Raw genomic sequence first — 27196 nt, forward strand, 5'->3', positions numbered from 1 at the left:
CCACCAATTACGCACAACTTAATCCTCTCAACCACTGACATATCCAATAGAATTCACATATTTATCATAAAACAGTTGTCTTAATATGTGGTATTGGTTACAGAACGAAATAATGTTGATTTTAAGGGATTAGCTTGGAAGACCAAAATAAACTAGCCTATAATGTCTATTGTTGCAAAAACTGTTAAATAAATGTAACAAAATAACGTATAAACTATCAGGCAAAAAGGCATGTTTTCAGATCGTAACGAACTAATATGTAGGCTAAACTAGCATATTTATAGGCATAGCATGCATACATTCGACTCCAATTAATTCCATAGTTTTATCTCGTAATCCATTCTATTCCCAAACATCATTAGAGATCATTTTCTGTCATTTAAAAATAGCCATAGTCTATTCATTGTTGGGTGAGTAGGCTAGGGTAATATCTGAAGAAATACAAAGGGCTCAGTTGGAGATATCGCCGATGATGCGCCTAAACTGCGCGGGCAAGCGCACGCCTCAGATGTACAGTGAGGGCGGGGTTAAACATCAAAGATTTCTAGCTAAATCAAATGTTCTCAAGCAGCTGGGGCATGAATTAATTGGATGCTACATAGGCTGCTCGAAGTATATAGGATGAGGACGAAGAAGCAACCATATTTCTCTGACTGTGACATTCACTCTTTGGGAAGCCATTCGATTTTTACAGTGTTTGTTGTGCTATTTATTTCTTATTGACCCATTGTTTATTATATTTCTCCATTGTCTTGACGACATTATCTGTCATTATGTCGGATACCGAAGATAATCAGGATATGTTACCGAGTTTGGTCCAGCAGATAGTCCAACGGATAACAGCGGGAGAGGTGAGTGAACGTCAGATATGTTTTATGTTAATGTCAGATCAGTAGCCTGTTGGAGCAAAGCTGGCATCTTCAGTATGGTGTCCGCTAGATCTAGGTGTGTAGTCTAGGTAGAGAGGACGGATGGTCGAGGGTTTGTGCCGTCCTTGGAACAGGATTAGGGATGTAAATATATAATGTGCATGAAATATGAGGATTTGTAGATGGGTGTTGTAATTTTATTTTATTCTTATCTATCCATTTTATCTGTATCTATGCTATCTGAAAGTGTGACGTGAGCAGTTCATGTGGGGTGCAAGACTCACAAAGGTGTTTTTTCTCCATGGAATCTCCATGAAGTCCTTTTATTTTCCTTTATCCTTTTATAGGTTGCAAACAAATGCCATTATCTTATGTCAAGGTTGTCAATCATCATAAATCGAAATATTGAATTTAAATATACTAATTCGGCTTTGCAGGATACAAAGGGGTTACATAAAGAATATACTGCAAATGCAGGCCTAAGAAATATTGTAGGCTTTTGACCTATTAACATACATTATTAAAGACATGCTCCGGAACTTTGGCGACTACCAAGTATTTTTTAAACGTTCCACTTTGGGCTGGATGTGTCTATGTGTAATTCATACATGCATAATCTATGAGCAGAATTAATGTCTTACCTCAATTAGCCACGAAATTCCTAGTTTGAAAGTGACCGTTTTTTTGGAAGCTGTGCTGCACCATTTCCCTACATTTTCCCCCAGGTTGGCCAGCCCCTAGCAATTCGAGTTCAACCAATGAGCTTCAAGAGGCACATCATGCACCTACAGCATAGCAAGAGACCGCAATGACGTGGTCCACAAATCTGCACATATGTGACATTGTACGCAATTGTTCGGGGACCACTTTTGCCGTGTGAAGGCTACTTTCAGAACTACAGTATACAAAAGTACCAGAGAATCTCTTTAATGACCATCCTTTATTGTAACTAGGACCCCATGTAATATTTACATTTGGCATGAACTTTATTTTGGACAATGCGCCAGATGTGCAAACTGGTAGGGTAAGCTTTAGCCTACATTTCAAGCCATTCATAATTAATATGGCACTTCATGGCCTATAATGTAGCCTATTCCTAATGCCCTTCCCTACAAATATTATTCAGGACTATGAGTGCACGTTCTCTGCAAATGATAGGCCAAACAGTTGCAATTTTGGTAATGCAACAATGTAGCATCTCTCAAGTGCAATTTTGGAACATTGTTGCAAACCTCAGGTTTTGGTCTAGTGCCCCCATACTCAACTGGCGGACTGCAGTCCGGATCCAGACCCAGAACGGGGTCAATACGGACCACGGGCAGCTGTCTACTTGGTCGGGCTTCGACCCCTGGTATCATTTAAACACACATAAGACATGGAAAAATTTGTACAATTGCAGGAATTGAGCTTTAAAACAGCAAAAACATATTTGACCCATGCAAAATGTGTAGAATTGAAGGACATTAGCTTTAAAACTGAAAAATGTTCTGTCTGCCAACGAGGGGTGTGAATAGTTTGTTACTATGCTGATAAATGACGATATCAAATCAAATCACATTTTATTTGTCACATGCGCCGAATACAACAGGTGAATTGCTTACTTACAAGCCCTTAACCAACAATGCAGTTTTATGAAAAATAAGTGTTAAGTAAAAAAGAGATGAGTAAAAAAAAAATAATAATAATAATAATTAAAGAGCAACAGTAAAATAACAGTAGGGAGACTATATACAGGGGGTACCGGTACAGAATCAATGTGCGGGGCACAGGTTAGTCGAGTTAATTGAGGTAATATGTACATGTAGGTAGAGTTAAAGTGACTATGCATGGATAATAAACAGAGAGTAGCAACAGTGTAAAAATGGGGTGGGGTGGGGTGGGGGGATTAGCTATTCAGGAGTCTTATGGCTTGGGGGTAGAAGCTGTTAAGAAGCCTTTTGGACCTAGACTTGGCGCTTCGGTACCGTTTGCTGTGCGGTTGCAGAGAGAACAGTCTATGACTAGGGTGGCTGGAGTCTTTGACCATTTTTAGGACCTTTCTCTGACACCGCCTAGTATAGAGGTCCTGGATGGCAGGAATCTCTGCCCCAGTGATGTACTGGGCCGTACAGAGGGTAGTGCCTTGCGGTCGGAGGCCGAGCAGGTGCCATACCAGGCAACGATGCAACCAGTCAGGATATCCATCCGGACCTTAACCACCTAGGACATTTGTGTGACCGGACCTTCTCAAATAGTACTTGAGGAGGGGTACTCAAGTACTATTTGAGAAGGTGCGGTCACCAGTGGCGGCTCCTGAAAAAATTCTCAGGGGGGGCAATTTTTCTGATGATTTAGGTGACCTACACACATTTTAAAAAAGATATGTCCAGCAACAACATGAAGACAGGGGCAGCATATAAGTCAATACCAGAAGCATTTATTGACTGATCTCAAAAGTGTTGGCTTACCAGGGTTGGTGGAGCCCTCAGTTTCATCTTTGCCTCGCAAAGCTAACTCAAACACTCCGCAAAACTTCACACACTGGATTAGCCGGCTGAGGATGTGGCGGTTCTTGCTAATGTCGTAGTAAATATATTTGTTATAGTGAATATGGAATATGATATGTTGAGTAAAATGTTGTGCTAAGATCTATTTAGGTCAGGAGCTGGTTATAAGTTCTGTTCCTATCCAATAACAATGGACAAAAGGGTCCTATCTTGTCAGCCTTGTCAGCAGGTGGCCAAGGACAACACCCACGCCATAGGCCTCTCAGTTCTTCCAACTCACGAGTTCTTGCTCTGAGGACACACACACACACACACACAAACACACACACACACACATCATCACTGTTAAACACACACACACACACACACACACACAAAAATCCCCTCTCTTAGGCTGAACATTTGAAGACAGAGAACCCGACTCAGAGCCAATGCAACAGTGACAGTAGCCTGGAGGGGACCTCGCCCAACTCATCAGGACCAATCAGAAGATCAGAACTACTAGATTCAACCTACTTCATTTATTGCATAAAATGTCTGCACACAATGTTTCGGCTCTCTTCAGATAATAATAATAATAATAATAATAATATGCCATTTAGCAGACGCTTTTATCCAAAGCGACTTACAGTCATGCGTGCATACATTTTTGTGTATGGGTGGTCCCGGGATCGAACCCACTACCTTGGCGTTACAAGCGCCCGTGCTCTACCAGCTGAGCTACAGAAAGTGGATACTCATGGATGCGCATCGCAATTGTAAAATGTCAACACAATTGGAGACACCACGTCATTTTTGGAGACATGTTATTGACAGTAAACTATTGTAGATGCGACTGCTAACTAAATAAAACATTTTAGCTGGCTAGCTAATCATCTTAGCTAAATGTGGGGCAAACAATTCAGTTATTTACCATTAATTTGAGGGATTGGGGTGAAAGAAATCGAGTTACATAGTGATACTTTACGATATACTGTATTGACAATATCGCAATATTTTAGCGCTAGTTGGCTGTACCTGCACCAAAACACCATTATTGTTCCTTCATAGCTTGTTCTCAATCTTTTCACATTGGGAGCCAATTTGTTTTCAGCACTTTTATTTCCATGACTGATCAAAACTCGTTCTCATGGCTTTCTGATCCCTCTGCAACAGACATATGGTGCGCAATAAAATCACAGTATCGAATCGCAATACGTATAGAATCATGAGACTCGTAATGCATATATCTTATCGTGAGGTTCCTGGCAATTCCCAGCCCAAGTTCATTTGCCACAACAAATCTCTTCGCTAGCAAACGCGATGTCTTCTCCAAAACGGCAATGTGTCTCCAGCAATGTTTACTTTTTTGACGTTCTATGGCATCTCCACTTTCCAAGCATATATGACCACATGTAATATTTTGGTAAGTGATGCAAATAGTGAACTATGTAGGGCCAGGATGTAAAATATATGTAGCTGCAGCAATTTCTCTTATCTGATATGGTAAGTAATGGGGCTTAATGTATAGCTCCCTAAGAGTTTGACGAACGGGTCCGTGCACGCGATTCCAGATATCTTTACCTCTGAATAAACTGCCTTTATTATACCATATCCACCCCTGTCCAAAGTCTCTACTTGGTCTCAGTTCTCCAGTAAACTTGTGATTATCAACACTAACCTCATCGTTGTGGCGGCGGACAGCTAGCCTGTATCCCTCATCCAGTTGAGTGGCAATGTTCTTTTTCGTTCGTACCAATTTTTGGAAAATCCTCGGGTGTAGGACTTTCCGCCTTTAGTAGAAACCTGTTGAATTATTAAATTTGGTCTGGGAGGTCCTAATTGTTTCGTTGCCAATTTATCTTGATTTGTTCGCCGACAAAAAGGAACTTCTTTCAAAGAGACAATCGAGTTGCACTGCCATTTTGACAGTAATAGTGAATTGATTGATGAGGCTACCCGCTCTTTTCTTAGTTACGTTCATGGTTATGTTACGTATGACGAAAGCGTGAAGTGCAAGCCCTCAGACACCCATAGAGATTGTATTGAAAGCTCTGATATTTGAAAAAAATAGATTTTACATGGGAGTCTATGACAGACTTCTGGGCGATTTTCAACCTGACTGAAATCGCCCCAAAAGGGGGGGTGGCCATTTGAAGCACGACTTTAGCCTGATTGGACATTTAGTGGCAGATCAGACCAGACGTCTAGATTACAACACTGATAACTACTGTTGCCGTGATATAATTGATTAGAAAAAAAATCCCTTCCTTTTCCCGTTTGGCAGTGCGTCGCCCATATCGCCCTATTGAACACACCGCCCCTGGCGGTCACACACATTTTCTAGGTGGCAAAGCATTTATCAGCCAGTGAAACCCGATCCAATTGCCCTTCCCCTCTTTTAACCCAATGAGTCCCACCGTATCGCCGGCACATTTTGGACTTCTAACCCTTTTAAAATATTGTGTGTTTGAGCTACACTTCTGTGTTGTACCATTGTATTCGTCTATTTCTTCTGCATCCATAGATACCAACCATTGTGTAATTAACATGGGCTGAGCTAGAGCGGTGTTTGCAAGACAAGGGCGGATCCCGATGTTGCCCGGGGCCAAATGCTTTGAGCTACAAACTATTAAAAGCTATCTATGAAAATCTGATTTCTCTATGATGCCAAAGATTATGAATATACTGACAAGATAGATAGTTTCTCCGTCCTAACAATGGGAGTTATTTTCCACAAAGCGGGACGGTGTGTTTAGCTCCCGCCTATCCTTTCTTTGGATTGGTGGATACATCTCATTATTGTAATTCTTTTTTGAATATTTGATGAGGGTTGTTAACGTCAACCACCTGTATTCAATGGAGAGACATGCTGTGCTACTAGCCTCATGCCATGAATATGCATACCCATCTTGAGACAACGCCGATAGAAAGTGTCCTACTTATATCAGTACAGTCATAACAAATTAAACATTACGAAACTTCTATTCGATCAAATCAACCTCACGTAGCAAATAAGCCATACATTGTTTTGTTGACCAAATGCGAAACTCTCCCATTGACCTCCATAAAAAAACTCCTTGCTTGGTCAGCGAAACGATGAAAAAACGCCACCTGCTGGAGGGAGACAGATTTCCCGCCGAGTTAGGCCTCTCTTCCTCTCTGATGACTCTCACAAGCTATACAAGCGTCGTTAACACATGTCAAACTCATTCCACGGAGGGCCGAGTGTCTGCGGGTTTTCACTCCTCCCTTGTACTTGATTGTTGAATTAAGGTAACTAATTAGTAAGGAACTCCCCTCACCTGGTTGTCTAGGTCTTAATTGAAAGGAAACACCGAAAACCCGCAGATACTCAGCCCTCCATGGAATGAGTTTGACACCCCTGTTACATAGATCATTGGAAATCCTAGGACATCGTGTCTATAATACTGTAATAAGCTCACATAGTTGCTGTCACAAAGGCCAAACTCCACACAGTTGTCACTGACTAGTTGGATATTAATTTCCCAGTGAGCAAACCATTTCTGTAGGCCACTTACAGCATTCATAAACATTGATTTTTATCAGGTTTATGCTTTGGCGGATTTTCCTTTTATTGCCATTTGTCAATAAAACTCATGAATGCAACTGTTTGTGTCGAGTTGTTTTGTGTTGTACTTGTAGCCCTAGTTGTCCTGAAAATAAAACGGCAAAACACTTAATTGTGAGGCTAAATATAAAGTCTGGAAATGCAGATAAATTAAAGTCCGATTTTTACTGGGATCTCGGGACTGATAGGGTTAAATCCTCAGGGCTGCAGCATTGTTACTATGGTGATTTCGGTGCCTCCACCCCGCCGCACACAGCTTGCTGCTGTCTGTCATTGCTTGAACTGCACCAGCATTTCGACTGTGGCTGATTCACGCGGCGCGGTTTTATCCATACCGTCTAGTCACGGTATTTAATTCATTGTCGACTCAACAGCGCTCGTGAGTGTGGTAGTCGTCATCTTTAACATACGTTGGAGAAGTTTTAATAAGCTAAACGCCGCAAAAAAAATTTATAATAATGTCTGCGGTGTCGCGACGTAACTCAATTTTACCGGTAAGTGGAAATTGTACAGGTCGTACTAGTTTTAATATGACAAAATATGGTAAGTAACACCCTCGTGGAACGTTACTGATTCATAATTGTTAGAGGTTTACAGACTCGATGGTTGACCTTGTTTTTCTTATTTCAAATTGTGAGGTCGAAATTAGGGTATTTTTTTAGCAAGAATTCCCTGTTAAATATGGTAATGAGAGTTTCTGTGGTTCCTTTTTTTTGAGGAATTGTTAGCCTTGTTGTAACCCATTTTGTGCTTCCTCAACTAACCAACAAGCTGATGCATGAACTTCCCTAATTATGTGCATGACCTACCAGGGTAGAGGCTACACTTAATGTGTTTTTGTTTGTTTGACTGTTTCAAAGTATTTGAAGTAGGTAGGCCTAATACAATGAAGAATGTGCTTTATGTAGACATGCCTAGTCTATCAAAACTTGCCTCTTTCAAATGAAATTTTACAAAAGTAATGAGATCGGCCTATGCGATGTATGTTACTGTAGGCCAGCGTTTCCCAAACACCGTCTTGGGGACCCCAAGGTGTGCACGTTTTAGTTTTTTACCCTAACAGTAAAAAAACACAGCTGATTTCAAATAATCAAAGCTTGATGATGAGTTGAATCAGCTGTGTAGTGTAAGGGCAAAAAATAACTAATGTGCACACTTTGGGGTCCTCAGGACCGAGTTGCTATAGGCTTAGTCCCATCTGGTATGTGGGAGTAGTTAGTCTGGGCATGAGACTACTGGAGACATACTAATGCTGTTTGTGTCCACACCAGGTCCCTATCAAGAATATTGAGCGGGAGCTCATTTGTCCGATTTGCAAGGAGCTGTTTACGCACCCCCTCATCTTGCCCTGTCAGCACAGTGTTTGTCACAAGTGTGTCCGAGAGCTGTTGCTGTTGAACCATGAGGATTCCTTCGACGCTGGGTCTGAATGTTCCCTCCCTGGGAGCCCGGGACCCCGATCCAGAGTACCCTCACCAAGCATGGAGAGGCTGGATAGGCTTGCAAGATCAGGTGCGTTTGGGTTTTGCCAGTGATCATGCCCATGTTGTGATTCTGGCAACGTCACATGCAATATGCAGTAAAGTTCTATGGACCTGTCATACCCATTTTAATCTTTCACATGTATTTGCTGAAAGTCATTCTCTGGGTTGTAGAATGAAATGGACACCTGCCGATTCCCATCCAGTTTAAAATCATAATGTCAATGTTCATACTTTTCCTTTAGTCTTGTTAACTTAGAGACCATTTTACGTTTCTTAAACAGAATGAAGAAACACGACAAGCATTTAAGTCATCACTTTTGTTTTGTCTAGACTCTAATTCCATGTCCTTAAGGCATTCACTCCAAAAAAAACTTTAAATTACAGTTCTATTGTGTGGATATTGACTTAGTAATACCAAGCAATTTCTTAACACAGAATCCCTATCGTTTTCAGCACCTTGATAGGATGAGGCTAGAGTTATGTACAGATGGCGGAACAAAGCATGACTGTTATCCCACTAAAGCATTTTAAATGCGTGTGTGTGGGGGGGGGGGGCACTATTATTATTTGCTTTGCAAAAAAAAAGCTGAGGTCAATGTCTAAATCCAAGGTGTAAAAAGCATGGACTGAGACGAGGCAGTCTTTCACTTATCCATGAGCTGGTCCCTGCCACTCCAAAGGTCTGCATCTATTAACACAGTGGATACATTCAATGCTGTTTAGAAAACAGGGTTATAGAGCTGGTAATAATATAATCCATCCTTGGTCATTTTAAGAATCATGAACTCTATTACAATCCCGTGGGGTTAGTAACCATTGTATTTATGCAGTGGATTTAGTAAAACAAAATCTGATAATTACATTGACGAAATCTTAAAGGACATTATTTAAGGGATATTTTGGCAATGAGGCCCTTTATCTACTTCCCCAAAGTCAGATGAACTCCTGGATATCATTTTTATGTCTGTGTCCAGTATGAAGGAAGTTAGAGGTAGTTTGTGCGCCAATGCTAACTAGCGTTAGCGCAATGACTGGAAGTCTATGGGTAACTGCTAACTCTAACTTCCTTCATACTGGACACTGAGACATAAAAATGGCATCCACATGTTTATCTGACTCTGGTGAAGTAGATAAAGGGCCCCATTGCCAAAATCCTGAAGTATCCCTTTAACATACCTTTCAGTAAATGTCTTAAATCTCTGACAGCATTACAGTAACTGTTTCACCCTTGCTGATTGGACGTCAGCCCAGTGGTGGTCATGGTGACGTAACCAGCCTGCATGGAATGAATGAGGGATTAAATCAACTGAAGCCCGTACTCCAATATATTTATCAGACAAGTGCTTTAAAAGCTAACAATGGTTTGTTAAACTCAATGTACCTATAGATGGTTTGAAATCTGTGAATTCACAAGTTTTGACCTAAACCTTTTAAGAGGGCAATTTCTTTTAAGCACTGTTATGTGTTGGCACTTGTCCACTGTTATTGGAAGTACATCAGGTTTGACTCCATTTCTGTTCACATACTGTATATGTTAATCTCACTTCACTTCTTTGTCCATTGCTTGCAGCCACACTGCAGAGAAGGTCGTTTGGGAGGAGAGGTAGACGCGGGTTCCATTTTTTGAATAGCTGTAGTAGTGAGTACAGTGTTACTAGACCCCCTGTGAACCCCAACTTACTGTTACTCTACTGTACGTAACCCACAGCTGACAATAGGCCACCTGTTTTTGGTAGACGTGGCATTCTGGCTTTTTAAAAAGTCTACTGAGCAAAGGCATAAATGTAAAGTATGTCCTACCAATTTGTCTACATTTGGTGTTTTGTTCCTTTTTTCTGGCCTGGTGCTTTCAGGGTTTAGTTCTCTCCATTCAGCATGTGCATGTCTTAGTAAGCAGGTTGGCGAATGAGAGCGAGCTACAGCTCTGGATGGGAATCTGAGAGGTGAGAGAAATGGGTATGGATGTTAAGAAACTGGTTTAAAGTCACATTTCTTAATGCCTGGGCAAATGTAGAGGGGTCTCCCCTCCCTGTAGCATCTGACGCATTCAGTACCTTATGGAGGCCGGTAGATTAACTTTTAGAAGCGGCAGGGGACCTAGTTATATGTAACAAAACACAGGGGGATAGTTTTAGACATGTCAAGATTCTCTAGATCAGGGGTGTCAAACTCATTCCACGGAGGGCAGAGTGTCTGCAGGTTTTTCCTTTCAATTAAGCCCTAGACAACCAGGTGAGGGGAGTACCTTACTAATTAGTGACCCTAATTCATAAGTCGAGTACAAGGGTGGGGCGAAAACCCGCAGACACACGGCCCGCCGTGGAATGAGTTTGATACGTGCTCTAGATTATACCACTGCAACCTTCAATCATATTCCTGCTGACAGGCTTGCCACAGGGATGCTTTTTTAGCTCTCCGGTTCAGCTGTAATTGAAAATGATTACGTTTTAGAGACTTGTGTGTTTGTAGAGATTGCTCTTGGCCACAAGCCAATGTTCTAACCAACTAATTGTTCTAGTTGTGACACACCCCTAAAGCACAATGCCAAACAAAACAATGGTCTTACTGAAACTTTAGCAGACAATTTTCTGTCATTCAGTATTTACTTATTTTTTTTATGTTGTAGTGCTCAGTAGATGTTTTAAAAAGGGTATGCCGCAAATGTCCTCCTAATGCTAGTGAAAGATTCCCTCCATTTATAAACACTTCTTCAACAGCATCTCCTAACAAGTGCATCTGAACAATTCTCTAAAATGGCACCAGAATGAGTCTTACTTAATGCCGGAAACCAACTAGTTGTCCCTTTCATAGATATCAATTATGAAAGGCAACCAACAGCTTTGTATGAAAGCCATTCATCTTGACAGTATATTTTTCAGGTAGAGTTAAAAAAAAGGTATAGGGAGGATTAATTTTAGATGTATTTCTCCCAGCTTGTACAGTATTTGGCTTAGTCACATACTCTTGGCAAGATTGACTGCATCCCTTTTGTAATGCAGTCCTGGTTATGGCGATGGGGCTCTGTCGCGTTATGATGACTCAAACCGTGTTGTTAATGATGTGGTTCTGTAGGTGACCCACCCCTTTGCCCTGCTAGAATGGCCTTGCGATGACTCGTCAGTTTCTGCCCTGAGCTCTTTCTCTGCACTAGCAATCACGCTCTGAATCCCACTGTGGCAGCAGGCAGCGTCTCAGCCTGCTGCCGTACACCTCGCTGCAGGCCCACGCTGCCGCAACCCCTTCCCTCCCCGACCAGAACACCCACCCAGCCTAAGTATCTGTCCTCCTTTAATCATCGCCTTCAGGCCAAGACACTTGGCCCCCACCTCATCGATTTCCATTCCAAGACCCTCCCTGACCTGCGCCTTCATCCAAAACACCAAGCCTGCTCACCCACTATTCCATCGTCCTCCGTCTCCCATGATTATACACAGTCACACACACATTCCAAATGCAAACTGCATGTTTGACACGCATGCAAGCTTTGCGCCCACCACTCGTCTGTGTTCGTGCTCTGTAAAACGTTTTTTTTTTTTTCTTTGCTTGCCATTTTCCTTCGTGCGTTTCATGCTCAGTGACATGGTCCAGCTGCTTGCATCTGTCATGTGTCATGAAGGCCGTTCTCATCATATTTTCTAATAATATGCTACAGATTTGTAGTCTTTCTAGATGATAATGCTTTACAAGGCATCTGTGGTGTGAGCGAGCGTTGTGATACGTTGAACTGGACAAATGGTTTCAAAATGAATTTCCTCTGCAGGTAGTGGAAATCAATTACACTCTTACCCTTTGGTTGATTTGAGATGACATCTCTGTTCTGTTAGTTTTGGCAGTGGGTTTCCCACCTTTAACGTTCCACCTGATTTTGTAATCGATTTAAAATAATTCAGATTTTATGTGAATCTTTGTGTCCAGGTCATTGTAAACACATGCTCTTCCGATCTCTTGTGTGATCCATTGTTGAGGGGCCACCCTGTAGAGAGAGCAGCCTGGGAAGGAAGGACCTGTGTTTGTTTCTGTAGGACACTGACCCTTCCCGTCAGTGTTTGTCTGCTTGTCTCTGTGCAGGCCCACCCCTAGATTAGTCCTCTAATGGTTGTTCTGTCCTATCAGGATCCATCTCCTCACCAGGATGGAGGCGTGGCTCTGTGACCCCCCGCGTCACCACTTTCCCGTGCCCAGGCTGCCAACACGACGTGGACCTGGGTGAGCGGGGCATGAGCATGCTCTTCCGGAACTTCACCCTGGAGAGCATCGTGGAGCGCTACCGGCAGGCGGCCCGCGCCGCCGTGGCGATCATGTGCAACATGTGCAAACCGCCCCAGCAGGAGGCTACCAAGAGCTGCATGGACTGCAAGGCCAGCTACTGCAACGAGTGCTTCAAGTTCCACCACCCATGGGGCACCCCCAAAGCCCAGCACGAGTATGTGGGGCCCACCATGAACTTTAGGCCCAAGGTAGATACCATTGTCCACCTCGGAGGGGTTTTCATTGTTTATCGTGACTAGGTTTCGTTGCTGTTGATTTTAGATTAGTGACTGGTTGTACAGTTGCCCATTCAGAGCTAATGAATTACGAGTCAATGGAAGGAATACATTTCCTCCAGTATTAACAGACTTATTCTTTGCCCCCCCCCCCCAGGCCGTTTTGCGCATTTGTGGTGTGGCGGGTTTGCGATGTGAAAATGGGCACTAATCCAATGTGTTGCTTATGTCCGTCCAGGTGCTGATGTGTCCGGAGCACGAGATGGAGAAGGTGAACATGTACTGCGAGGTTTGCCGCCGTCCAGTCTGTCATCTGTGCAAGCTGGGAGGCTCCCACGCCAACCACAAAGTCACATCAATGAGCAGCGCCTACAAGATCCTCAAGGTACCGTATAACTAACCATTGTCTCGAACCGTTCACTTGACCTGACTTGAAAGTAATCAGGGGTCTATACTCTAGGAACCTAACAGGCCGAAAGGGGAGGGACCTACCTGAATTTATCCAATAAGAAAGTATTGTTTTCTTTGCAAAATGTTTTCTGTCGCAAGTATTTTTGCTACGGTGTTCACTAATGAATACAACCCTAGGGGAAAAAGTGTTAGTTTTGAAGTGGTTGTCTGCCCAACTGGTCAGTGAAGCAGTGATGTTTGCATACTATTTTACCCACTTTATATACTACATGGCCAAAAGTATGTGGACACCTGATCGTCGAACATCTCCTTCCAAAATGATGGTATTAATATGGAGTTGGTCCCCCCCCTCCCCCTTTGCTGCAATAACAGCCTTCACTCTTCTGGGAAGGCTTTCCACTAGAACGTTGTTGTAGGGCAATTAGGCCTGGCTCGCAGTTGGCATTCAAATTCGTTCCCCAAAGGTGTTCGATGGGGTTGAGGTCAGGGCTCTGTGCAGGCCAGTCAAGTTCTTTCACACCGATCTCGACAAACCATTTCTGTATGGACCTCGCTTTGTGCACGGGGGCATTGTCATGCTGAAACAGGAAAGGGCCTTCCCCAAACCGTTGCCACAAAGTTGGAAGCACAGAATGGTCAAGCATGTCATTGTATACTCTAGCGTTCAGATTTCCCTTCATTGGAACTAAGGGGCCTAGCCCGAACCATGAGAAACAGCCCCAGACCATTATTCCTCCTCCACCAAACTTTACAATTGGCACTGCATTCGGGCAGGTTCTCCTGGCATGCGCCAAACCCAGATTCGTCCGTCGGACTGCCAGATGTTGAAGTGTGATTCTTCACTCCAGAGAACGCGTTTCCACTGCTCCAGAGTCCAATGGCGGCGAGCTTTACACCTCTCCAGCCGCCGCTTTGCATTGCGCTTGGTGATCCGTTTTCATGAAGCTCCCAACGAACAGTTCTTGTGCTGACGTTGCTTCCAGAGGCAGTTTGGAACTCTGTAGTGAGTGTTGGAACCGAGGACAGATCTTTACTTGTTTTAGCACTCACCGGTCCCGTTCTGTGAGCTTGTGTGGCCTACCACTTCGCAGCTCAGCAGTTGTTGCTCCTAGACGTTTCCGCTTCACAATAACCACTTACAGTTGACCGGGGCAGCTCTAACAAGGCAGACATTTTACGAACTGACTTGTTGGACTGCTGGCATCCTATGACGGTGCCACGTTGAAAGTCACAGAGCTCTTCAGGACAGGCCATTCTACTGCCAATGTTTGTCTATGGAGATTGCATGGCGGTGTGCTCGATTTTATACACCTGTCAGCAACGGGTGTGGCTGAAATAGCCAAATTTGAAGGGGTGTCATACTTTTGGTGTATGTATATACTTTATTCTTCGCTCATCCTATATAACTACTGCTGTACACACCTTTTCTATTCACATATTGTCTGCACACCATTCACATGCCCGGACTCTGGCCCGGAAGCTAATTTCCTGCAGTTCTATCAATTTTGCCATGGGATTTTTGTACTGTGTATTTAAACACTGTTTTATCGACATAGCTCATGCTAATATATCTACTGCTGTACATAGCATTCTTAGTATACAGTATCTTGTGTAACTCCATCTGAGTGTGTGTATATACAGTGAGGGAAACAAGTATGATCCCCTGCTGATTTTGTATGTTTGCCCACTGACAAAGAAATGATCAGTCTATAATTTTAATGGTAGGGTTATTTGAACAGTGAGACAGAATAACAACAAATAAATCCAGAAAAACGCATGTCAAAAATGTTATAAATTGATTTGCATTTTAATGAGGGAAAAAAGTATTTGACCCCTTCTCAATCAGAAAGATTTCTGGCTCCCAGGTGTCTTTTTATTCAGAAATGTAGCTGAGATTAGGAGCACACTCTTAAAGGGGAGTGCTCCTAATCTCAGCTTGTTACCTGTATAAAAGACACCTGTCCACAGAAGCAATCAATCAATCAGATTCCAAACTCTCCACCATGGCCAAGACCAAAGAGCTCTCCAATGATGTCAGGGACAAGATTGTAGACCTACACAAGGCTGGAATGGGCTACAAGACCATCGCCAAGCAGCTTGGTGAGAAGGTGACAACAGTTGGTGCGATTATTCGCAGATGGAAGGAACACAAAAGAACTGTCAATCTCCCTCTGCCTGGGGCTCCATGCAAGATCTCACCTCGTGGAGTTGCAATGATCATGAGAACGGTGAGGAATCAGCCCAGAACTACACGGGAGGATCTTGTCAATGATCTCAAGGCAGCTGGGACCATAGTCACCAAGAAAACAATTGGTAACACACTACGCCGTGAAGGACTGAAATCCTGCAGCGCCCGCAAGGTCCCCCTGCTCAAGAAAGCACATATACAGGCCCGTCTGAAGTTTGCCAATGAACATCTGAATGATTCAGAGGAGAACTGGGTGAAAATGTTGTGGTCAGATGAGACAAATCGAGCTCTTTGGCATCAACTCAACTCGCCGTGTTTGGAGGAGGAGGAATGCTGCCTATGACCCCAAGAACACCATCCCCACCGTCAAACATGGAGGTGGAAACATTATGCTTTGGGGGTGTTTTTCTGCTAAGGGGACAGGACAACTTCACCGCATCAAAGGGACGATGGACGGGGCCATGTACCGTCAAATCTTGGTGAGAACCTCCTTCCTTCAGCCAGGGCATTGAAAATGGGTCGTGGATGGGTGGCGCAGAGGTCTAAGGCACTGCATCGCAGTGCTAACTGTGCCACTAGAGATCCTGGTTCGAATCCAGGCTCTGTCGCAGCCGGCCGCGACCGGGAGACTCATGGGTGGCGCACAATTGGCCCAGCGTCGTCCAGGGTAGGGGAGGGAATGGCCGGCAGGGCTGTAGCTCAGTTGATAGAGCATGGCGTTTGTAACGCCAGGGTTGTGGGTTCGATTCCCACGGGGGGCCAGTATAAAAAAAAAGAAAAAAAAGATGTATTCACTAACTGGAAGTCGCTCTGGATAAGAGCGTCTGCTAAATGACTAAAATGTAAATGTATTCCAGCATGAAAATGACCCAAAACATACAGCCAAGGTAACAAAGGAGTGGCTCAAGAAGAAGCACATTAAGGTCCTGGAGTGGCCTAGCCAGTCTCCAGACCTTAATCCCATAGAAAATCTGTGGAGGGAGCTGAAGGTTCGAGTTGCCAAACGTGAGCCTCGAAACCTTAATGACTTGGAGAAGATCTGCAAAGAGGAGTGGGACAAAATCCCTCCTGAGATGTGTGAAACCTGTTGGCGAACTACAAGAAACGTCTGACCTCTGATTGCCAACAAGGGTTTTGCCACCAAGTACTAAGTCATGTTTTGCAGAGGGGTCATACTTATTTCCCTCATTAAAATGCAAATAAATGTATAACATTTTTGACATGTGTTTTTCGGATTTTGTTGTTATTCTGTCTCTCACTGTTCAAATAAACCTACCATTAAAATTATAGACTGATCATGTTTTTGTCAGTGGGCATACGTACAAAATCAGCAGGGGATCAAATACTTTTTTGCCTCACTGTACGTATAGATTGCATTTGGATTACTGTTAGTGCTATTTGGATTGTTAATTGCATTACTTTAACATTTTACTGCATTTTTAGGAGCTATTCACTTAAGCATTTTGCTGCACTAGCTATAAAATTTGAACTATGTACACAACCAATAAACTTTGATTTTGAGCCCCCTAATGAAATATTTATCAGTGATTTGTACCTGTGCTGAATGGCATGTGTCCACAGTATCAGTTTATCTTTGAGCAGTGTAATCCACGTGTGCGGTCATCAACAAGCAAACCTTGTCTCTCTCCCCCCCCAGACTAGACAGAGGTCAATCAGCCACTGAAAGCAGAGGGAAAGAGGACTCTGTCCTTTTGACTGTAATCTTAGAGGCCTATGGACTCATTCATATTTAATGTAATCATTTGTATCTTATGATTATCTATCTATTGAACATCTCTGGTGGCGGTCTCTCGGCTGGCCGTACTGTATGCAGAGGCATATTAGGTGTTTTGTTCTACTGAACAACCGGAATCTTCCGGGATGAGGTAGGATTTCCAATGCGGTTTCTCAATGCGCTCAAATGTTATTATACCAACAGGAGAAGCTATCAAAGAGTATCCATTACTTAATCAGCAAAGAGGACCAAGTGAGGACTCAGATTTCCCACATGGAGGTGTTGATCAATGAAACTGAGGCAAGTAGCTGTTGACGGAATAAAACTAGTCCTGTGTTGTCTGTGACTGTTTACATGACTATTTGTGTCTTATGTTAAATAACAAAGGGACATTCTGTCTGCACTGAGAAGGAAGGTCACATATTCAAATACATGTAAATGCATACTAATTTCACTGCAGAAGGGTTTGCTTAGTCTGACCTTGTCTGTACTGTATTATGATGGCTTTCTCTTTCGTTTACATTTGTTGTAATAGTACATCTATGCTAGCCTGGTCTCAGATCTGTTTGTGCCATCATTCCTGCTTTTTGTCATGCCAAACTCCTTGTGGCATGATGGCACAAACAGACTGGGCCATAGGCTACTTCTATGCAGTTGTATTGCACCATGATGCGTTGACACCCCTCTCTACTTCCACAGGAGAATGGCCAGGTGGCGGAGTGTCGGGCCAACGAGCACTTTGAGCGGCTGTTCCAGACCCTCCAGGAGAGGAAGTCTGAGATGCTGAACTCCATTGCGCAGTCGAGGACGCGGCGTCTGGAGCAGCTCCGGGGCCAGGTGGAAGAGTACCAGGGCATGCTGGAGAATAGCGGCCTGGTGGGCTACGCCCAGGAGGTCCTCAAGGAGACAGACCAGTCCTGCTTCGTTCAGACGGCCAAGCAGCTGCACACCAGGTCAGCTTCCGCTCCAGGGACAAGTTTCCCCCAGGTGCAGCTTCCCCTCCCCCAATCATAACCTTAACCAGTAGTGGGGAAATGCTAATCTGACCCATGATCAGTGTCTAGGGCAACTTCACCCTCCAGCCCTGACTGCCTGCCACTCCCAACACATTAGTATATGAAGGCAGTTTATAGACAGGTTCCCAAAGGTTACCATCAGTGGCGATTTAAATGCTATTGGCTAATTGTTATTTAATATCACCATTCTTTAAGAAAGGTCAGTAATCGAAAGGCCTCCATTCATAAAGCACTAAGGGCCCATTTTTAAACTCTGTATTACAGGCCAAAACACCATTTCCCTGTGGCGGCTCTTGTCCTCTAGGTTTCCTAATGGGGATTTGGGTGCTGTTATTTTAGTACTGGAGGAATCAATCTGCTTATATGGGTGGGTTGAGTGTGTCAAAGATCCATGACACCAAGTATCGTTTCCCATGGACACTCTGGGAGAGATTGGAATGGCAAAGTGCTGTTTACATTCTCCATGTCCCGCTCTAATCCTGCTAATTGATCTCAACTTAAAAAAAAAATAAAAAATCAGCTTTGGGACTTTATTCACCGACCGCTTTTAGTTGTATGAACACTGCTACATTCACCCACCCACACACGTCTCCCTCCCATGCTCATTTATCTGGCCTGGGAAATGGTTCCCGCTCTGATAGTGGTCTCCTTGCTAGCATGTAGTGTACACTACAAAGTGAATGGCTGCCATTTTGTGTCCTCTCTCTTTCTCTCTCTAGGATCGCGAAATCCACAGAGTCTCTAAGGACGTTCCACCCCGCGGCCAACCCCTCCTTTGATGAGTTTGTGCTAGACACTTCCAGAGAGGAGACTCTGCTGAAGGAGCTGTGTTTTGGGGGAGGTGAGTCCCCCTCCCCCCCCCAGTATGAAGTACAGTATGTAATGATGTATGAGGACATCGCAATGAAAGCCTAAAGTTGAACCCTAATTCAATTTGTTGACACTCCCCATCGGTTCCCCTCTAAGTCACCTCCGCCTCAACCAGTCAGTCACTTTCACCTCCTCCTGGGCTCTGCTCTCTGTTAAGACACTGGTAACCAGAAGCCCTTTTAATTGAATAAGCTGGTTACGCGCCTGATATACACACAGAGAGCATTGCAGGGCTTTTTCTGGTCCGCTGCTTTGCATAGACTCTCATCCCCATGTCTGGATTTAAAGAGAAGGGAACTGTGCGGCAGGCTGGGTATAATTGTGTTCCTGTGAAAAGGAACTGATTTGACATGCGCATATCAAGTAGGTGCAGTGCAACCCAGGAAGTAAACTGGAGGCTACTTATAAGCTCTAATCTAACTGTCTGTCCTTAGAATGAGCTCCAACCCTGCTCCCTCTGTCCCACAGGTGTTACTGTTTGTATTGAATGGGCTTGTGGGCTCATCGCGCTATAACGATTACTGACCACAAAGGGCCATGCTTGGTCTCCCCGTAGTGAGCCTGGAAGGGTCGCCTGCGTTTGTTAGCGACAGTTGGTTGGCAGCGCCGGGGCCAGGCTGTCCTTAAGGACAGGGGTCAGGGCTATAGGAGAGGGCTACATGGGGCAGAGCAGCACAACATGGCTTTCTCCTCATTAAACTAGACTAGACAGAGGACCGAACAGCTCCAACCCAGGATCACGTTAGGGTCTTGTTCACTAGGCACCAAATGGAAGGAAACAGAATGGGAGTGCCTATGGGGTCTGGGGGATGGGACAGTGACCCCCCCATCACCCCAAGAGGCCATGTGTAATTTCATCCCCAGTGCTCATCAAGCAGATCGCATTACAATGCCATTCTGCAGTCTTCTATGCTCACACTGGCTCCATATTTTGTATGTATCTCTGCCACTAGTTGAACCGTAAAGGCATCATGTTGTGTTCTCCCCCTTCCTAATCCAGCCCCTCCAGAGTCTGCAGTCTGGTCTCACAGCCAGTGAGAAAGAAGGAGACGCCTTTGTTGTTTGGTGTAATGCCTCTCCTGTCCCGTCCCGGCCGTAGCCTGATCAATAGGCCGTTTCTCTGAGAATAGCGGAGCGCTCAGGCTGGTAGCCCGCTGGCTTGGCAGGCCGCCCAGTCCCCCCCCTCAGCCCTGATCCAAACCTGCTGGACCTGGCTGCTGCTGTTGGTAACTGGAAGCTCTGTCTGCAGTGAGGGAGGGGGGAGAAGGATTTGCAAAGTGCTTTTCCTGGCAATGTCTGTGCATAAATTAGATGTATTCCTTTTTTTTTTTTTTTAGCTTCTCACTCTTCCTGTCCATATTCTGACTGTCTGCTCTGAGTTCAGTCTCATCTCAGAAGGACTCCATGCACCTACATAAACCAATGTGTTGAACACTGATCACATGGTTAAATCATGTTTAGGGTACATATCCTATCTGTTTATGTTTCTATATTTCCAGATAACCAATACCATTTAAAATAAGGTCTAGCATGTTTAGTATGGGCCGTTGTCGCTCCGTCAAGGCTTACTTGTCCAAGGCTGGCTTGCTTATGTTAGTTTGTCGATTTAGAGATTGTAGCTCAGTTGGTAGAGCGTGGCGCTTGCAACGCCAGGGTTGTGGGTTTGATTCCCATGGGGGGCCAGTATGAAAAATGTATGCACTCACTAAAACTAAGTCGCTCTGGATAAGAGCGTCTGCTAAATGACAAAAAATGTAATTTCTTTGATGAATTGGACTTTAACCCCCTCCCTCTGCCATGTACCTTTTTTCTCCGCTCTCTCAGTCCCTGAGCCTCCCATCATCGATCTGTCCCGTAGTCGCGTCTACAACGAGGGCCGGTTGTGCTGGCAGCTGGCCGAGGACACCTTGGCCACAGACCACCATGTCCTTGAGTACAGGAGGCTGGGCACCGAGCAGGATGAGGAGGAGGGCGCCAGCCGCTGGTGCCTCACAGACCGGGTGTATGGCCCCAGCACAGTGGTGTGTGACCTGGAGGCCGACAGCCTCTACTCTTTCAGAGTCCGCAGCTGCCGCAACTCCCTCTACAGCCCCTACAGCCCAGAGGTCACCTTCCACACACCACCTGCCCCAGGTAGGCACCAGGCACTGATGAGGTCACACACCCGCACTGAGGATGATGTTGTATTCATGTGATGGGGAGGGAGAGAGGTGGGCCTGGGCCCTATTCCAAAACAAAGCACTACTGGAATAGCAACTCGAAACAAACAAAAAAATGCTCGGCAATCATGTAACAATGCTTCAATGCCATTTCTGTGTTGCAGGAACTGGGAAGAACTAGTATACTGGTCTCAATGGCCAGCGTGGGTCTACTAGGCTGTGAAAGAGGCCCTGACAGTTGATCTGGATGCTAATTATCCTAATTACCAAGAAATGTCTTATGTTCTCTTACGCCGGCATCCTGCCTGTGTTGGGCTTCAGGGCTGAAGTTGAGCTCTTTTAAAAAATAAAAATAAATAATCCTCTTCTACCAAGTCTGTCTGGGTATTTAGCAGCCCGATCCACGGAACATTACAAACGGACCGATGCTCGACTGTTCAAAAGTGAACTGTGGGGTAAAATACAGTGGACAGTTATGAAACCTCTGTGCGACTTCTTAATGTATCACTTCTGCAACCCATCTCCTTTGTTGGATTGCAGAAATCCCAGCCTTTTGAATGCTTTGTTTCTTTTAGACTGAAGCGTTGCAATGCAGCAGAGGCCCGGAGTAACAGTACATCTGCTTACGTCTTTCGAAGTGTTTTTCAGCCTCTGATGGTTTAACAATCATATGCCATCTGTAAAGCACTAGATATCACTCAAGTCTATTGAATTGGACAGTCCCCACCCTCTTGTCCTAACCTCCATGCGTATGTACAATTGCTGATCCATTTGGATTTCGTTGTTGATCCTCCCTTGCCTCATTAGTCTGCAGTAAACCAGGGCTGGGGTGCTGAGAGCTGGGGCCCACTGTGGATTGAAGCCCAGTGATAGGACTGGGAGCCCACATTCCTGTGTCCTGACTGTGGGGATGTCGCAGTGCATTAGTAATGAGGTGGAATTCTGGGTCAATGCTGGCTAGACCAGACATTACAGTAGCTACATCGCGCCTCCTATCAGTCAGTGTTGGCATACTGCATAGACTTATCAGTACTGGAGGACAATATATTTGTCCATTTTTTATTTTATGAAGCTCATCTTTTAAGATGACTCAATTTAAATTAAGTTTGTGCAGTTCATACAACAAAGGCTAAAGGGGTAAATGGCTAGTATTTTTGCCCTCGTTTTTTGCGGGAATGAATAATATGAATTAAAAGTATCTCTAGTACCATGAGACAAAATGCAATGACTCAATGCACAGGCATAACTATATTAGTGGGTAAGTTAATAGTAATTATGGCCTTTGGTGTTGTAACAATTTTTTTTAGACTTTTTAATCCGCAGCAGATGCGACTTAGAAAATTATTTAAAATAACCTTAAATGAGAAATGAAGCATTGTTTTGTCTTTCTATACATGTCAATTGATAATTTTGGATGTTCTGTCAATTCCTTCACTTTTTGACGGTCTTTACAATGGCGCCCTCATGTGACACTTTATGAAAGCCCACCTTCTCCGTGACATCCTGAGATGAGGAAACAAGAAATCCTATCAGCGTCTGACTGTTCCTTTTGTATTGTTGCTCTCTTCCTGTAGCGTTTGGCTTCCTATTCAACGACAAGTGCGGCTTCAGCTCGGAGCGGCTGGCGTTGAGCAAGCGCCGTGACTCTGTGGAGAGCGTGGCCGGCATGGCCTTCCTGCTGGCTGCTGAGCGTGTGCAGACGGGCAGCTACATGGGCCTGGATTACATCATCGGTGACATGGGCATCTCTCAGGGCAGACACTACTGGGCCTTCAGCGTGGAGCCCCACTCCTACCTGGTCAAGGTGGGCGTGGCCTCTGATTCCAAGCTGCTGGAGTGGTTCCACAACCCCCGAGACACTAGTAGCCCCAGGTAAACTCCGCCTCTGAATCACTCACTTAGGATCAGGACTGAGTCACAAAGAAGCCTGTGACGTAAGAAGCATTAACTTGTAAACTAGGGGTGTCAAACTCATTCCATAGAGGGCCTAGTGTTTGCTGGTTTTTCTTTTCATATATATATATGTGTGTATGCCCTTGACAACCAGGTGAGTTCCTTACTAATTAGTGACCTTAATTCATCAATCAAGTACAAGGGAAGAGTGAACCCACACACTCGGCCCTCCGTGTGGAATGAGTTTGACACGTGGTGTAGAGTGTTAATTAACAGAAAAGGCCTTAGTTTCTCAACAATTCTTTTCAAATATTTATAACATTTTTGACATGCGTTTTTCTGGATTTTTTTGTTGTTATTCAGTCTCGCACTGTTCAAATAAACCTACCATTAAAATTATAGACTAATCATGTCTTTGTCAGTGGGCAAATGTACAAAATCAGCAGGGGATCAAATACTTTTTTCCCTCACTGTACCTACTGTGTGGGTTTACTGTGGTGTATATTTGAACAGGCTTCCAGGTAACAGTGAGGAAACATTCAGTGGGGGGGCAGGTAGCTTAGTGGTTAAGAGCGTTGTGCCAGTAACTGAAAGGTCGCTGGTTCTAATCCCCAAGCCGACTAGGTGAAAAATCTGTCTGTGCCCTTGAGCAAGGCACTTAACCCTAATTGCTTCTGTAAGTCGCTCTGGATAAGAGCGTCTGCTAAATGACTAAAATGTAAATGTCAGTATTATTGAATGGGCCGTAGTTGTAGGCTAACTCTGTTGCCTGTCTCCCACCTCCAGGTATGACCACGACAGTGGGCACGACAGTGGCAGCGAGGACACTTGCTATGATCTGTCCCAGCCCTTCACTCTGCTCACTGTGGGCATGGGCAAAGTGTTCCTCCCCAAAGCGTCCATCTCTTCCGCCGGCGACCACAGCAACCGGGTGCTGCCCATGCCCCAGCGCATCGGCGTGTGCCTGGACTACGAGGCGGGCCGGGTCTTCTTCTACGATGCAGACACCATGAGGTGCCTTTACGAGCGGCAGGTGGACTGCTCTGGTACCATGTACCCTGCCTTTGGCCTCATGGGTAGTGGCAAGGTCCATCTAGAGGAGTTCATCACGTCAAAGCGACTGTCGTATATGTGAGATGTTGGGCCTTCCACACACACAAGTCTCTCCTTCTCAACACTTGCCTTTGAGTTCATGTTGGTCTCTGCTTTCTGTCAGGTATGTTGTGTAGTGATGTTGTTGTGTGTATTGTTGATTATTATTATGCCATTTCTTTGTTTTTAATGAACACATATTTATGTAGCACCACTGAGTCCAGTAAAACATAGCCAAGAGAAACCTGAAGAGCCTTGCAGCTACTGCTACGCCTCTGTGCCTTTCACAATAAATAGGTCATCTAAAAAATTCAATAATTTGTCTAATAACTGTGCACAACAGCATGGCTAGTCATCACTGACAAGGGTGAGTCTATGTAGGTCACAAGGACCCCTCGGTTGAGAAACATCCCTACCAAAAATGTATAATACAAAACATACGTAATCAATGTCCTTTGGCAAGAGTCCGTCAACACCAGTTTGTTGCACTGCATTTGATTTGGACACATGCTCACAAAAATGTGCACATAAAAAAAAAAGACAAGCACACCTTGCACTTAATCTCACTACCTAATCACTCTGAGCACTACTTCAATGCAGAACACATTTATCTGAATCGTAACACTAGACATTCACATTCAGGGTGTAATTCTAACTTGAGATCCGCGTGCGCTTGCACAGAAATATGAGTTGTCGTGGATATTAGTTGATCACCAAATTATCACGTTAATTAATTTACCTCACACTGCTGTCTCGGATGCAGTTGTTCAACAGCAGTGAATGTTTTCTGTTTAGCGCCGGGAATGTGAAACTTCAGTAACACTACAGGTTCTCACTACACAAACTGTCCCACGGAACTCTACTACGATGCGGCATCTTTCCTGAAACACGTCATGTTAGTGTACAGAACTTAGACATTTGATACGCACATTGTCGATTGGCTCTCGAGGATCAGCTAGGACAACACAAGGTTTCAGGGCACACCACGGGTCTGTTCAGGCGTGTGCAGCGTTTCAGAACCTTCAGATTTAGAAATGTATTATGCTCTGTCCTCTAGAAAAGGGAGTAATTTTGTTTCTATACATTTTTACTTTTATCTCATTCTGAATGGTTACCCCTGCTGAACACACCCCTGGTCACCTCTGGCTTCCTTACATGGGTTTCTGGACAACATCTGTACATATGTTTTGTTTTCTTGAGGGTAAGGATAATCTGTGTTTTTCTCAGGTTTGTGGCTTATGGGCCTTGTGCTACTGGCCTATCAGCCCTGGAAAACGATACCTTTCTCCTCTACAGGATTTCACTTTTCTTTGCAGCTTCCATAAATACATGAGTAATTTACTGTACCCTAATCTCAGCCTTTAAGATTGTTCATATCCAATAATAAGCTGAAATTAACATTTTTTTTAAAATTTTACCTCAATGTACATATCTAGTGACATTTTATTTTTGGGGTGAAATAAGTTGTAGATCTGCAATTTGTTTTATTCTATGAGTTTAAGTGCTGTGAAGTTTCTCAAAGCCTAATCAAAGTTAAGCGATTTGGGCAATTGGTGGAAAATTGTCATTGGAACTAGATCATGTCTGACTGAATTTGTGAAGGGAGCATTTTAAATCTACACCTCTTGTGTGTTGTGATGTGTTTAGGTCCATTTGAGTGTTTCGTATCCTAGAATTTGTTGCGTTTTAATTGTTTTCCTTATCTGAATCATGTAAGGTAATTTTGAGGGATAACAATCTGTAGTCTTAACTTAATTCCTAGCTGCTTCAGAATTGGTGCGCATAATTCTCTACCATTCCTTTTAGGACACAACAACACTTCTACCTGTTCCTTTTTTAAATGACTGTTGAAACACCTTTTAAAGTCTATGCACTTAATTAACAGGTTTGGGATTGTGTTTATCACAGAATGTATTATTTACAGAACAAACTGAATGTCTCGTAGGTGTTTGCTTATCTTGGGTCAAGTCGCTGTTGGCTGCAGCAGTTGTCTTTCACGGTAGATGTTTGCTATAGTGCTCGTCTTATTCTAGCTACATATCACTGCTGATTTTAGAAAAGGGAATCCTATGGCTTTCAGTAGTAAGTTAAACCAAATATTCTGCAGACACTCAGTCTAATGGTTCAAGCTAGCACTTTAAACTGTAGCATGTATGCCTCTGCTGTGCAGGTCTGTATAAATTGTGGCGCAATCTTACGTAGACTGCTGGAAGTAGACCTGTTGTATTCTCCTATTGTAAGTAATGGGATATGTGACGTTTGCTTTCTGTGAGTAATGCTTTGATGTACATTAAGCGTTGTCTGTAATCAGATTCTTGAAATACTACGCTTTTTTTATTTGCTGTTTGGGGATTTATATGAAATAAAAGTGTTTTAAACCAAGTGTGTGTGTGGGTAATTGTATTCACTTTGAGTAAGGTTTTTCAAATGGTAAATGTTTATAATCCGTCATCATCCTCCTGGGAAATTTGTGTTATAGAAATGGAGCATTCAGAGACTGAAGCGCAAGGAAACTGGAAAATGTATGAAATGCACACATACTGACCCCTCCTAATGGCTACCTTTTCTCCCTCTCCTCTCTCCTGATCCACCCATCCTCATTAGACAGCATGTGACGCTACTGCCTCTGCAGATAAAGTAATAGTATCTACCCTTCCTAAAGAGTTACAGTTCATCTACACAATTACTTCAGAGGCAAAACATTCCTGCAGCAATTGTGTAGGTTTGATGAAATCCTGAAGGGGGAAAAGTTGATTTGGACTCCTGCAGGAATTGTCCTTATTGTACAGGAATTTTTTTAAGATCCTGCGCATCAGGTAAATGTTCCTGCAGAACATGCTATTCCAACCGGGTCAGCTAAATTCTTGCAGGAGTCCTGTAGGGGCAGAACCTGCAGGATTTGTGTTACTCCTGCAGAACATGCTATTTCTACAGGAAA

The 27196-nt window shown here is 44.0% G+C and overlaps 1 protein-coding gene across 5 annotated transcripts; it reads left to right on the forward strand.

Annotated features, from left to right (window-relative positions):
- Positions 1 to 524: 524 nt before the first annotated feature.
- Positions 525 to 26640, forward strand: LOC121584400 (E3 ubiquitin-protein ligase TRIM36-like). Of its 5 annotated transcripts, none has more exons than XM_045225632.1 (11): positions 525 to 851; positions 8198 to 8438; positions 9981 to 10013; positions 12524 to 12867; positions 13133 to 13279; positions 17433 to 17528; positions 17928 to 18181; positions 18964 to 19085; positions 20939 to 21247; positions 22848 to 23145; positions 23953 to 26640. In XM_045225632.1, the coding sequence occupies exons 1-11, from the start codon at positions 774 to 776 to the stop codon at positions 24299 to 24301; spliced, it is 2271 nt and encodes a 756-aa protein (XP_045081567.1). In that variant the 5' UTR covers positions 525 to 773; the 3' UTR covers positions 24302 to 26640. The 5 variants fall into 5 exon arrangements, with proteins under 5 accessions (XP_045081567.1, XP_045081568.1, XP_045081569.1 ...); XM_045225634.1 differs by lacking the exon at positions 525 to 851 and adding an exon at positions 7129 to 7420; XM_045225633.1 differs by lacking the exon at positions 9981 to 10013.
- Positions 26641 to 27196: the final 556 nt, after the last annotated feature.

This window comes from Coregonus clupeaformis, chromosome 16, assembly GCF_020615455.1.
Source record: "Coregonus clupeaformis isolate EN_2021a chromosome 16, ASM2061545v1, whole genome shotgun sequence".
Lineage (NCBI taxonomy): Eukaryota > Metazoa > Chordata > Actinopteri > Salmoniformes > Salmonidae > Coregonus > Coregonus clupeaformis.